General features: G+C 39.7%; 2 protein-coding genes across 2 annotated transcripts in view; one reads left to right on the forward strand and one right to left on the reverse strand.

Annotated features, from left to right (window-relative positions):
- LOC138059414 (GATOR1 complex protein NPRL3-like) overlaps positions 1 to 1,689 on the forward strand; it is a 19,869-nt gene extending 18,180 nt beyond the window's left edge. The window contains exon 17 of the mRNA XM_068905012.1: positions 348 to 1,689. Within this exon, the coding sequence (XP_068761113.1) occupies positions 348 to 507 (160 nt within the window). The 3' untranslated portion in view covers positions 508 to 1,689. The remainder of the gene's footprint in view (positions 1 to 347) is intronic.
- Positions 1,690 to 2,238: 549 nt separating this feature from the next.
- The window catches only part of LOC138059415 (BUB3-interacting and GLEBS motif-containing protein ZNF207-like), an 11,463-nt gene continuing 1,201 nt past the window's right edge, over positions 2,239 to 12,500 (reverse strand). The window contains exons 2-8 of the mRNA XM_068905013.1: positions 12,146 to 12,411; positions 10,679 to 10,852; positions 9,361 to 9,430; positions 7,270 to 7,402; positions 6,671 to 6,788; positions 5,164 to 5,276; positions 2,239 to 5,057 (exon numbers count right to left, since the gene is read on the reverse strand). Of these exons, the coding sequence (XP_068761114.1) occupies positions 4,518 to 5,057; positions 5,164 to 5,276; positions 6,671 to 6,788; positions 7,270 to 7,402; positions 9,361 to 9,430; positions 10,679 to 10,852; positions 12,146 to 12,411 (1,414 nt within the window). The 3' untranslated portion in view covers positions 2,239 to 4,517. The remainder of the gene's footprint in view (positions 5,058 to 5,163; positions 5,277 to 6,670; positions 6,789 to 7,269; positions 7,403 to 9,360; positions 9,431 to 10,678; positions 10,853 to 12,145; positions 12,412 to 12,500) is intronic.

A 12,500-nucleotide genomic window follows, 5' to 3' on the forward strand; every position in this document is an offset into this window, starting at 1 on the left:
TTAGCAATGTAAATGTGGTTGTGTGAAGACAAGTTAAAAGAGAAAACGGCTCACTTCCGGTTGCCGTCCGCGTCTCAAAAACGCGCATGCTTAAGTAATCACGTACGTGGACAGGACGGAGAGCTGGTAGGAATTTCCATTTTAGCTTACAGACTTAATCTGACTCGCAGCCAAAGTAGTTTTGCTTTTCCGGCCAAAAACATGTTTACATTGGATTACTAGTTTTCCGTTCTTGGCTTGCGCAATTAAGATGGAAGTATGAATGTTTATTAGTGAATCTGAGAAGGCAGCAAGATCCTACCCGAGTATTTGATTGTGTTTATTCATTTCAAGCATTCTTTTGGCAGGTTGACGCCCTACTTCAGAGGTAATCACCATCTGGAAGAAGTAATGTACTATGAGAATCTGCGTCGGTCCCAACTATTGACTTTGTTGGATAAATTTAGAGATGTCCTTTTCTCGTGTCAACATGAAGATCCGGTTACCCTGTATTTCTACAGCAGTTGATACGAGAGTTGTTTTCTCTTTATACCCTGTTTTCTGAGGTTTCCCTTCTCGGGATTGGCTCAGGATACAATGGAACCGAACAAAAAGGAGAATTTCTGCGTTCGAACAATTGACATAAACCTAACAGAGGAGCAAGCTTTTCAAATTAACCCGCATTCTCGTCACCAGAGCCCGAAGTCAAGAAAGCATTTGAGTGGGCCGGTGTTATTGAGCATACGTTCTGCTCATCTCGAGATACTCGGGTTTCCTTTAACCGGTGCTTACTAATACAGGGATATTTTTATGCGGAGAAAGCAAACTTGGGAAGTGTCCTTGGTAACCAGACATTCTTCAGAGATAATCAAACTTCAATTTGGAAAAGAACGCTTTATATCGCTTTGTATTTTAGAGCTTTTCACAAATACTGTTGATTAATTATCTTCGAAAAATGCGTGGTTACTCCCAACTTTCTTTTTGGATTTCAAAAACAATTGTTAAGATCTGCTTTTCCCGGATATTTATAACTGCGCAAAAATGCAGCATTGCCAGCTTCCTTTAAAGGACGCCTTAAGGACACTTTTAAAAGGTGGCTTACTACAGTTTTCGGAAGAAAAAGATCAAGATTTTGAAATCTGTGAAATTAATGCAACATGTGTCTCTTCTGAAGTGTTAGTCACTGCAATTAATGTAAAATGCAATTTTACCTTAGGAGGAAAATGATAAATATAGTGAATAAGCTCCTGGAGGGGGACTGGAAGCTAGATATTTCAAAGGCCTTTTCCTCAAAAACTAGCCTAGCCTGTTCCAGGCTCTCAGATGGTCGAGAAAACGAAAAGAGCTGCGTGTGAAAAGCGAGTGCCACTCGACCATCTGAGAGCATCTGAGAGCCTGGAACAGGCTAAAACTAGCCGTACGAGGGGTTAGAATTTTGGGCATTAGTAAACAAAATAAAGACGAAACCGTCAACATTTAAAATATATATACACATATATATTATATATATCAGACAATCTGTGCCACAGATTTCTCTTTATTTCTATAAACGATTATTTCTCGCTAAGGAATTCCTGAAATTTTAAGGTGGGTGCGGGTTCCAAGACCAAGTTTTTAAGTTTCAAGTTTTGAAATGTCGAGTTTTTAGTCCCCCACCCCACCCCCAGGAGCTTGCATTTATTTGTTAATTAAAATTACATTTTATATCAATAGACCACATTCGTATTCTCAGATTATATTTAAAACTACTTGCATTTGAAAAGATCTCCCCGTAATTAGCCTCCATTGCTTGCTAGTTCCAGTCCAATACATTCTATTGCGACTGTGTGATCGACGAAACGCCCAGGTTTGTGGGGCTTTGTCACGCGTTCCACCCCCACTAATGTCTGCTGAAACGAAAAACAAACTTCCGTTCGTGGATTACGGACCAATCAGAGGCCGTTTTCCAGTTTTGGGTAAACTCGTGTTTTGTACTGCGTTCTTTCGCAGCATGTAATTTGTTTCTTTAATTAGTGGGCAAACAACCGTTGAACGGAAGTTGCCTTTTGTTTCAGAAGACGTTCGTGGGGGACGAATGCGTGACGAAGCTCTGAGAACGTCTGCATGGGAGGGTATGAAACGCCAAGTAGAGTAAAAGTGGCTTGGGAGACGGGCTTTTTTCCGATACTACTTTTAATTCTCCTCACGCTTGCGAGTTCTTATCAGGGTAAGTAATCTTAGTAACCTGGGGTCTAAAAACAAAAGAAATCACAATGCAAGTGCTTTTACAATTGATTTATTTGACACGAAGTTCAAAATGCAGCAAAACCTGAATACCATGGCCCTACCTTTCCACCACTGCGATCAAAATTCTGCTGAAATGTTGTGCTAAAAAAGCTACCCTACCTTGACCAGTGGTTGAGAAAAATACTACAGTACAATGAAAAGCTATGATTGCAATGACAACTACTGCCAGAACGTAGTCCGTCCACTTTTAGCAGCACCCATCGCAGGGCGGGGTAAATACGTTGATGCCCGAGAGCTCAATTTGCCGGTCAAAGACGTGCGTGCTAAAGGCAGACAGAATCGGCTTACAAGCTTGAGAACACCAAGAGTAGTAGCGATTTCCTATGCAAAACCTATTGTTTGCTTCGTGTCTACTTTCACGCAGCCATTGCACTGGAAAAGACCTAGAAACGTTCGGCAAGCAACTCAGAGATCCCTGCTACTCAAGGGTTTTCAAGATTACGTAATGTAACGAATGATCACTTTCACAAGAAAGTTTACCTCCTCTCCAACAAGACATATATGATGGTCTAATTTTAATTTCTTCTAACCATTACGCCAATTCCCCTAAAAGAGGTGATAAGAAGTTCAAGGCTCTCACTTCTCCAGAGAGCACAAAAATACGAAAAATGTCCAACAAAAAGGCCACATTACACACAGCTTTGAAATGCATACTGAACTGAAAAAGTTATCCGGGCACTGCTAAGTGACAAATAACGCCTTCAGACCTACCTTAAGATCTCCACAATTTTTGAAAACGGTTCAACACAAGTTAAATACCATTGATTGTAACCTTTATGTGATAATGTTCTAATATACATGTAGAGCCCTTTCACAATGGCAGCAATTAAAATATTCTTTTGTTTTAATGCTAATCAGCCTTTCTAGCCTCACTACAACGATCAAATTTCAAAAGAATATTTGTCTCAAAATGAGGGAAGTAGGTGTAATTAACATAAATACAAAAGAATGTAGAGGTGATCGCCGTTTATGAAAGTGGTCTATGAAGACTCAATGCGCAATAAAAAAACTTGGCAAACAAATTATGAGGACATAACTGTAGACAAACTCTTTCCACCCTAATGTCAGAAAATTTTTCATGGTTGTCTGTATTAACACACGAGTGTGAAATTGGATAAGTTCAAGCTTTTTTTTCCTTCCCACTGGGTAACTTTTACCATCAATACAAAGATGCCAAAATGTGTAAACATAAATCTGACCTTTATGTGTGGTTCCAGAAAAAAACTGGAAAATCTGGGGACAGGGGTCCTCAAAAACCCCATAGAATGGAGATTCCAAGGGGGTGGGAGGGTCGAAACCAAAAAACCTTTCGTGGTAGGGGTATGGATATTTTCTGGAACCACACAATAGGGAAGAGCTTGGACAGTCTAAATAAATCAAAACATATGTGACCACTGGCATTGATACTAGCTTGCAAATGCAGATATACATCTTGCTGTCTTTTCTCTCTGCCAAAACGTTCATTCCAAAACTTAACGCATTGAAGACGCTTTACTTTTTAGCAGAAGCAAACCACAGCTGGAAATATGTCTTCCTGTGCAAAAGTTCTATATTATACAATACTAATTAGTTGATCTCAAGGCAATTGATATAAATTGTAGTTTATAGGCTTTCACCTACCTTCCTTATATCACTCAGTATTTTTAAAAAAAGATTAAAGGAACATGGTTGGAATAAAAAATAATTTTAGGCCGTTTTTCTCAAAACTGACAGAAATGCTAGATGAATGATGTGGCAAAGCCAAAGTAGCACCTTTCAAAAGTGTCAACAGACATGTTTCTATATCAGACAAAAAAATCAAAAGCTTTGGCTTGCTGAAGTATAAAGGCATTGTTGCTAGGATAACAAAGAAAGAAAATCTGAGCTACAGACTCACCTTGTTACACAACTTCTTAATTAATCAATACAATGAACAGTGAAGCCGTATAAACTTCCAGTGTTGTACAAAATTGTACAGCAAACAAAGATAGGTCAACTTTTGCTGTGCATGATGTGCGAAGTGTGTCCTTGTAAACATAAAAATGTCCTCAACATTATTCAAGCATCACAGAAAAATAAAGTTTGTATTAATTTTGAAACTGTTCTTTCAAAAGCGGAAGACCATCATAAAGTGTAAACAATTTTTAACAAGGTATAACTGGTGTTGCAAAAAAAAAAAGGCCTACCACCACCATAAGCCAAAATTTTACAGTGTAAGTTGGCCCAAAAATGGGGCATTCAACTAGCATTTCTGTAGCACCTACAACTTAAGCCTAGAACCTTCTAGGTGCACCCATGGGTAATCTCATAGGTGGCCTACCGAGAAGTCCTGGTGCCCCTCTTGGTGGTGGGCCATGTGGTGGTCCTCCTCCTGGACCCTGTGGAGGTGGTCCTATGAGTGACTGGCCTTGATAGCTGTTCATCATTCCAGGCCTTGGTGGCATTCCTGGAGGAATACCATGTTGATGTGGTGGAGGTCCAGGCATTTGGTGTGGAAATCCAGGAGGTCTCATCCCAGGTGGCACAGGGCCTCCAGGCATAGGCCCTGGTGGGAAAGGCCCTCCTGGTGGGTGCCCTGTGGGTGCTGAAGACATGGGAACTGGAGGTTGTTGCAGGTTGGCCATTAGAGGCATGGGGCCAAGGGGAGGGTGGCTCCCAGGGTGGCTCCCAGGGTGACTTCCAGGTTGGCTTCCAGGATGGCTCCCAGGAGCTTGCATCTGCATTGGTGGACCACCAGCCGTAGTTGGTGGGTTGGACGAAGGCAAACTGGGTGTCTTGGGTGCATATTTGGACAGTGATGCACGTCGTTCTTCCTGTTAATGAAAGTGTCATGCCAATTAACTACACTTGTATTTACTTTCACATGGTCAGCTGAAAGGATCTTTATAGGAGAAGGCACACATGAAGATGAATACACACCAGAGAGATGTCTTCGTCAGGATGAATTAAACGACTTGTTGCTCCTGGTGCAACAATCATGGCTGGCTTGGTTACAATGGGAGCTGATGTTGGAGGTGGTACAGTTGGTTTACCTAAAAGCAACATATGAACTAAACTACCGTACTTATTCAGCTATAAGCCGAGCGATTTTTACACAAATCCTCACTCAATTTGGGCAAATTTGAAGCGGTAGAAGGGGTCTCGGCTTATAGCCGAGTATTTTTGATAAAAAGAATTTTCTCAGCAAATTAAAACACTAACAAATGAACGTGTATTCACTTACAAGCCGAACTAAATTACTTGTAAAATGAAGAGAAGTTGTTGTTGGTGTAATATGGATTTTTATTACTTGGTGGCTCGTAAAGGAGCCGTTCGTGTTGTTGTGTAATCGGGATCGATTCACGTCGAAGACTGCATCGTCTTCTGTGCCGTCGAGTGCGTTATAGAGGTGCCACAAGTCTTGAACGAACGCCTTCCCATCTCCTCGGGAATATCGCGCCAAGCCTGGTTTACCCATCGAAGGAACGAGGAGTCTGGGAACGAGATTGCACCATCACAGATCGTGTGAACTTATCTTTCCTCCAGCGACGGAACCATCGACTCGCTGATGCCGTATTCTCCGGCGATCTCGGAGTTATTTTCTACAGCTTCTGCTTCGGCGACTATTTTAAGTTTAAAGAGCGAGGTTGTAAGGTTTCCAGTCGAATAACTTTTTATAAAACGCTTCGCTTGCACGAAGTCACGTTTCCTGTGAGGTCAACAATTGTTTAATAATATTCGTCACGTCACGATCACGTTGCTTGTTTGTATCTTATCTTTCGTGTTCATTTGATTGCTTTGAGTATAATTTTTCAGTCAATGTCAATTTGTATTTTAAATTACGAAAATTCCATAGTCGATAATACACATCAAGACCTAAAATGGGTCTCGGCTTATAGCCGAGTATTACGCATTTACAATTCGTGTCAATCAAGTTGATTTTTTCCGTAAGAAGTTTGGGGTCTCGGCTTATAGCCGAGCTCGGCTTGTAGCCGAATAAGTACGGTACATTTACTGTTGCTAAGTTTTAAGAAAGCATCAACTTTTAGCTGCAACCTTCAGTTTTCCTTTCCCTTAAATGAAATTATCATCAATTCTTACCACAGGACAAAAGGAAGGAAATAGGATATCAAACAAGGCCCTCAACAAAAACAGCAGCCTTTTGAGACTCTGAAACTTTTAAGGTACACTGATATTGAGGGACATGGCTACAGTTTATGGTTTGACAAGCAGAGAAAGCTGTGGGGAAGTACATACTGTACACATGTAGGCATTAGAATGGTTGTTTTACCACCACTAAATACTGCAGTTTGCACCAGTCAATGACAAAAATAGAAGGGTGTCTTAACAGGAAGGACTCAAAAAGGAAAAATGGTAACTTCACACCCTTAAAACAGCTTACAAGAGGTCCTTGAAACAGATAATGGAATGTGAGCAAGCTACAAACCTGATGAATGAACTGGTGCACTCTGATAGCTTGTGGCTGGTACTGAACTTAGAAGTGGTTTGAAGTCAGCACCCACAGGGCCTGAGGACGCACTGGATTTTGCACCTCCATTTACATTCTGAACCAAAAGAACAATAACATTGCAGTGACTTTCAAAATTCAGAGAATAAGAGATGTATGTTGCAAAAGAGAAGCCTTATTGAACATTTTGTGCAGAGATTCAAAGTATAATTGTCCAGAAACTTTGCTAGGATGAGGAATAATGTTAATAGAAAGGGGTGCTACTACACATGAAAACTGATCGGCAATATTGCTGTCTATTTTAACAGTTTGGACGGCTAAAGTTCACCACAAAATGAGAAAATTGTAGAGGAGTGGAGCAAAAATCCATACCCCATTGCCATCAACATGTACTTTCTTAAATTCTCCTTCTACTTAAATTCCTTTTGACAACCCCAACAGAGAAAAGAATGTGCCACAAATGAAGCATTGGATACTAAGTAGTACAATGCACCACAGGTTATTGTTGATGTACTTACTGTTAATTGGGAAAAAAGCAGGAAAGCAAATCCCTATCAAACTAAAGTAATCAAGCTTACCTGTGCTGCAGGGAAGAGGGGTTTCGGTACCTGTGGCCCAATAACTGGACCTTTTTGTTGTGGAGTGGTCACTGTAGCTGTGCTAGATGGTGGCATGCTGATTGGTGGAAAACCAGGGCGCGGTTCTGGCATGCTAAAAAAACAATTTATAAACAGATAAGCAAAGAGTTAATTTATCATTTATCAGGTCCTATGGCTTTTAAACCACAGAACATAATGTTTACCGTTAAAATTGTCCATATTGATCATTCAACCGCTGGATTTTTTTCAAATAAGTTTTTTTCCCTAAAATAAATTGGTAATCGAAGGAATTTTCGCCTTCGGCATACCTCGGAAGATCAGTATCTTCAACAAAGAAATCAATCCGATCGTTCGTTTATATTCTGAAAATGCGAGAATACCTCCAGCAATTTTCTCTATTGTTTTTCTTGTGTTGTGTAAGTTATCTTTCGGTGAAAGTTTTCGAAAGAGCACTTTTTGTACACAATTTGACCTTGTTTATTCTCTCATGAAACATGATAGTGATCAATTAACTAATTAAATTAATCTTGTGGTTTTGTGTATTTCAACAAGCAGAAAGCTCGTGATAAAATTTTGTTTCGGCAGTGGCGTTTGTGCACAATTTTTGCACTTATACCTGCAAGAAAACAAAGCAATTGGAATAAATTTCAAACAATTTTTATCCATTGAGTGGTTAGACTTAACTGTAAATTGCACAAGGCATATTTTGAGTTATAATATATATTTTTCAAGCGCTTTGTTCAGTTAGGGATCAAAAACTTTCTTGATTGCTCAACGTGCGCTGCTTCGAAAATTCTACCTTTACATTTTCAGCTGAGCCTTACCTAGGATGTGTTTTGAATCACTTTTTAGCAATATTTTTACATCATCTGGAAGTTCACTGTTTTTTCTTCAAGGTGAACTTAATTCTAGAACTCAGTATCTTGTGTACATTTACTGCGCATATGGTTTATTTTTAACACTCGCTTTCCAATGCAAAACCTTGAATATTTTCCAAGTTATCTTGCACACAAACAACAGCGCACGCGAATTAGTCCATGGGTTAAAGGGAATCTCCACTAAAACAACAAAATAACTTTAAACCACAGAACATAATGTTTACCGTTAAAATTGTCCAAACTTCTTCAAACAGAAGCGTTTAAATTCGAAAAAGAATTTAAAAAACGCTTGTTTTGGTTATCAAATTTCCCAGGCGCCGGCATCTTGAATTAATGTGGCTAAATGTAATTTAAGCTAACTTAAAATCGAGCCAATGCTGGTCAGCGGTGATCACGAATGATGCATGTATATTTGACATACGGGGTTTTCGCCCAGCATCAGATAACACGTACTCGCTGTGTGAGGTTGTGCAGTTCTTTCATGTTCCGAATTGTGCTTTGTGCGGCAGTTTGCCCCTCCCTTCCCTCCCACTTGGGTGGCTTGGTGAGTAGTGAGGTTGGTAAGTATCTCCACTGACTTTGTCAGTGTGACAATGCCTGGTGGTGGTTGCCACTCTCTTAGTTGCCATGGATACCTGCACGCTCTGCTCATAACTCGTATTTTACTTGGCACCACCACCTGCTTTCATAGGCACCTTCCCCAAGCTCACCTATTGGCAATGAGTTTAATTGTGACATATGATCATGGTTGCCCTATTGTTCCAGAACAAACGCTCTTTGTCTCAGAACAACAGGGCAACCATGACACGTCACAATTATCCAAGATGGCGACGCCCTGGAAATTTGAAAGCCACAAAGCAGCATTTTTGAAATTCTTTTTTTTTTTTTTCAGATACAAACGCTTTCATTGGAAAAAGTTTGAACAATTTTAATTGTTAACATTACAATGTATGTTCTGTGGTTTAAAGTTCTTTTGTTGTTTTAGCGGAGGTTTTAAGTGTGAAACAAGCTACATGCACATGTAGATTTGAAATACCAAGCAATTGCTTGAATAATCTCAATTTGTATCTGTTTTGTTCCTGATATGTTTCTGCCACAAAACAACAGCAGAGGCCGAGTATTGGTGAATTCATGTACATACACAATTGTAACATCGCTAAGAAAACATTCAATCTAGCCAACAGAAACCTACCCTGGGGCATGAATTCCCATAGGAACTGGCATTTGTCCTGGCATTGGCATGTGTGGCATGTGAGGAGTACCTTTCAAGATAAATAAAAGTAATACATTTCACTGATGATTTGTGTTTACATGTACAGAGCAGCCTGAGAGAAATAATTAGAAGCACACACAGCAGTGAGCGAGCCATCACCACCAGGAATCTGTTCCTTTGCATTTACTGCATGCAATACAGAAATCAAGGTACATACAGTACCCTTTAAGAGAAACAGTGCACTGCACCTGTATGCAGACACCTCAGAAATAGCATCTGATGCAACCAACTACTAAGGAAATGTGATGAGAACATACAGTAAATATTGCTTTAAGTCAAGAATTAAAAAAAAAATTGAGAACTGGCCTTCGTTTTTAGCTGTGCAAACCATACTTAGGGTAACAGAGCACAGAATTGCTATGTTCAATCCTTGTTACATTTAGACTATGCACATTGTTATTTTAATTTCCTTTCCTACTGGTAGATATTGTTAATGAAAACTGTAAAGAGGGAATGAACAAATCCCCAGAAATGAAGATTTTCACAAAAGACAGAAACTAAAATATCACAGAAGGTACACTGGTGATACAGTCAAACTCACACTTGGTTTTAGAAGTCAGCTTTGTCTTCAGGATCACCTGTCTCAATGTAGTGAGGAAATCTGTTATACGAAGTATGGGTGCTAACAGATTTATTTGTTTGAGAATGGAATTTAAGGAACTAAAGCACTTTCAATGAAGAATGTGATTTTTTTTTTAAATGTTACTTCATTTGGCACTGCAGTTTTTTTTTGCTCAAAGTGCTGAGATGCAAGCCTGACAAAAACTTGCTGTGTATTTGACTTAAAATGTATTTGTATTGTGGAAACAAGCATGAAGCTGAAGAACTTTCTAAAACAATAATCCTTTCACCCCTGAATCCACAGCCAATGAAGACAAAAATTACCTGATGTAAGACTGCATAAAATTTACAACATACACAAGTCAGTCACCCATAAGAGGGAAGGGTGAATGTGATAAGAATATTCCCACCTTAACATCTATGCTGTGACAATCAATCATCAAACTCTCGATCCAGTTTTGATTGTTTTGGTACAATGTACACGGCAACACAATGCCATTTGAACTAAAGTGGTCAGCAATAATTATTTGAGCACCCCCATTTAAAGGAATCAGGATTCCCATCCGGTTTACCATATTACACTATAAACAGACTAATTCCTTGCTCTAGCAAATCCAACAATCAGCCTGACTTGCAACCTGTACTGAAAACAAAGGTGAGGAAAAAATTAATTCACCTGGAATGGGCTGGGCAAATGGGACTTGTGGAAAGACAGGGGGAACTGGCATTCCAGGAACATGCATCATTGGCATCATAGGAACTGCACCCGGCATAGCAGGCATCACTACTGCAGCTGCTGATGCCTGTGGCTGGTCATCAGTTTTTGCCTTTTTCTTTTCAGGTTCAGTGTCTGCAAAACAACAACAGAAGTTACCATACTGTATTTGCTTGCATGTAAGTCAAACTTGTGTATAGGTCGACCCCCCATTTTCAAGGCCAAAAAGATTTCATTACATTTCATTACATGTACAGTACTGCTTGAAACTATTATTGCCTTTGCACGCGGTAATACCTCATCTTTGCCAACAGTGTTTACCATGAAATTACCTAGGTTGGACAAAAATTGCAACCAAGGCCAAGACAAAAGCAGCCGAATGCCGCGGTCGAATTAACTGTGGTAATGTGAGCAAGAAAACAATGGTTGACATTAGTATTGTTAGAAGCATTCTTTAATTTACCTCACCTTTCTCCCCAACATTGACTGAAAGGAATGACTATGTTAACTGTTTCACTTCAACACGCAGCACAAAGTGTTTTTGAGAAAGTAATCTCTTTAAACTGTTTGCATGCCATGCACTTTCACAGGTTGAATTTTTTTACATCAAACCATGTCGTCCGTAGCTCGTTGTTGCTGCCTCACAAGATTTTTTTTTAAGCACCTCCCATTTTTGATGGCAAAAAAAAGCCTTATGTTAATTCACGTGAACAGTTTCGCCCTATGGGAAGTCACTTTGAATGTTTAAAGGTGTGAATTAACATATTGTATATTCGCTCCTTTAAAAAAAAGCAATTCCTTAATTTCTTGGTTAAATGTTCATGGGATACTAATCTTGTATTCCTCAATTTCTGGAAATGTGGATACACAAAAAAATCAGAGCCTCTAGTGCTTAATAGTTTTGTGGTTCAGCAGTTGTTGTATATGCGGGCATTTTGTCCTTGAGTTTCACAAAAAGTTCTCAGAAAACCGAACATGTAAACCTCAAACTAACCTGTTTTGTTGCTCAAGGATAAATGGCTTTAGAGGATAAGCATAACATCACAGAAGTAGGAGTCAACAGAGCGGGGCTCCAAATTAAGTGCACCCTTTTTACCCTCCCAACCATGATATACCAAAGAAGACAGACCACAACACCGGGACCTACATGCCCTACTCTTTGCCACAAGTGTGCCGGTTCTTTTACGTCCACCAGGATTATGAACATTGAAGGGTTGTGAGACAGGACCTCTGGCTTATCATCCTTATCCGAGAAGACTTGATAAGTCTAACCATTTGCAGATGTAGTTACAACGGCAGCACTTTCTCCTCAGTTATTTAAAGACCCTGAGTGTTGGTCTAGCTGGAATTGAATTCGCGAACCGAAAATCATCGCTCATCTACATGCTTCATTTCCACTACATTACAGTCTTCTGTAGCTCTGCTTACCTTCAGCAGCATTATTGCCTCTCTGCTGGCGTTCTTTCATGTCCTTTTCAGGAATACCTTCCATGCCATAGATTTCAATCTCTGGATCACCTCTGTTTGGTATTGAGTTGGGAATTGTGCTTATCGTTTCCTTGTGTACTTGCATGCAGTGAATGGCTAGACCTGGACCAGTGTACAATTTCTTGTGGCATATTGGACACTTGAAATGCTTTGCCTTTTGGTGCTGAATTAATATTTTCTCCTCGTCAAAGTCACGGTTACAATACCTTCATTGTAGTCAAAGACTTTCAAGTCTGATTTCACCATATTGCAACAATGTTAACATGGAAGAAACTTGCATCAGTAGTAAGTACAT

This window comes from Montipora capricornis, chromosome 8 (genome assembly GCF_036669925.1).
Source record: "Montipora capricornis isolate CH-2021 chromosome 8, ASM3666992v2, whole genome shotgun sequence".
Classification (NCBI taxonomy): domain Eukaryota; kingdom Metazoa; phylum Cnidaria; class Anthozoa; order Scleractinia; family Acroporidae; genus Montipora; species Montipora capricornis.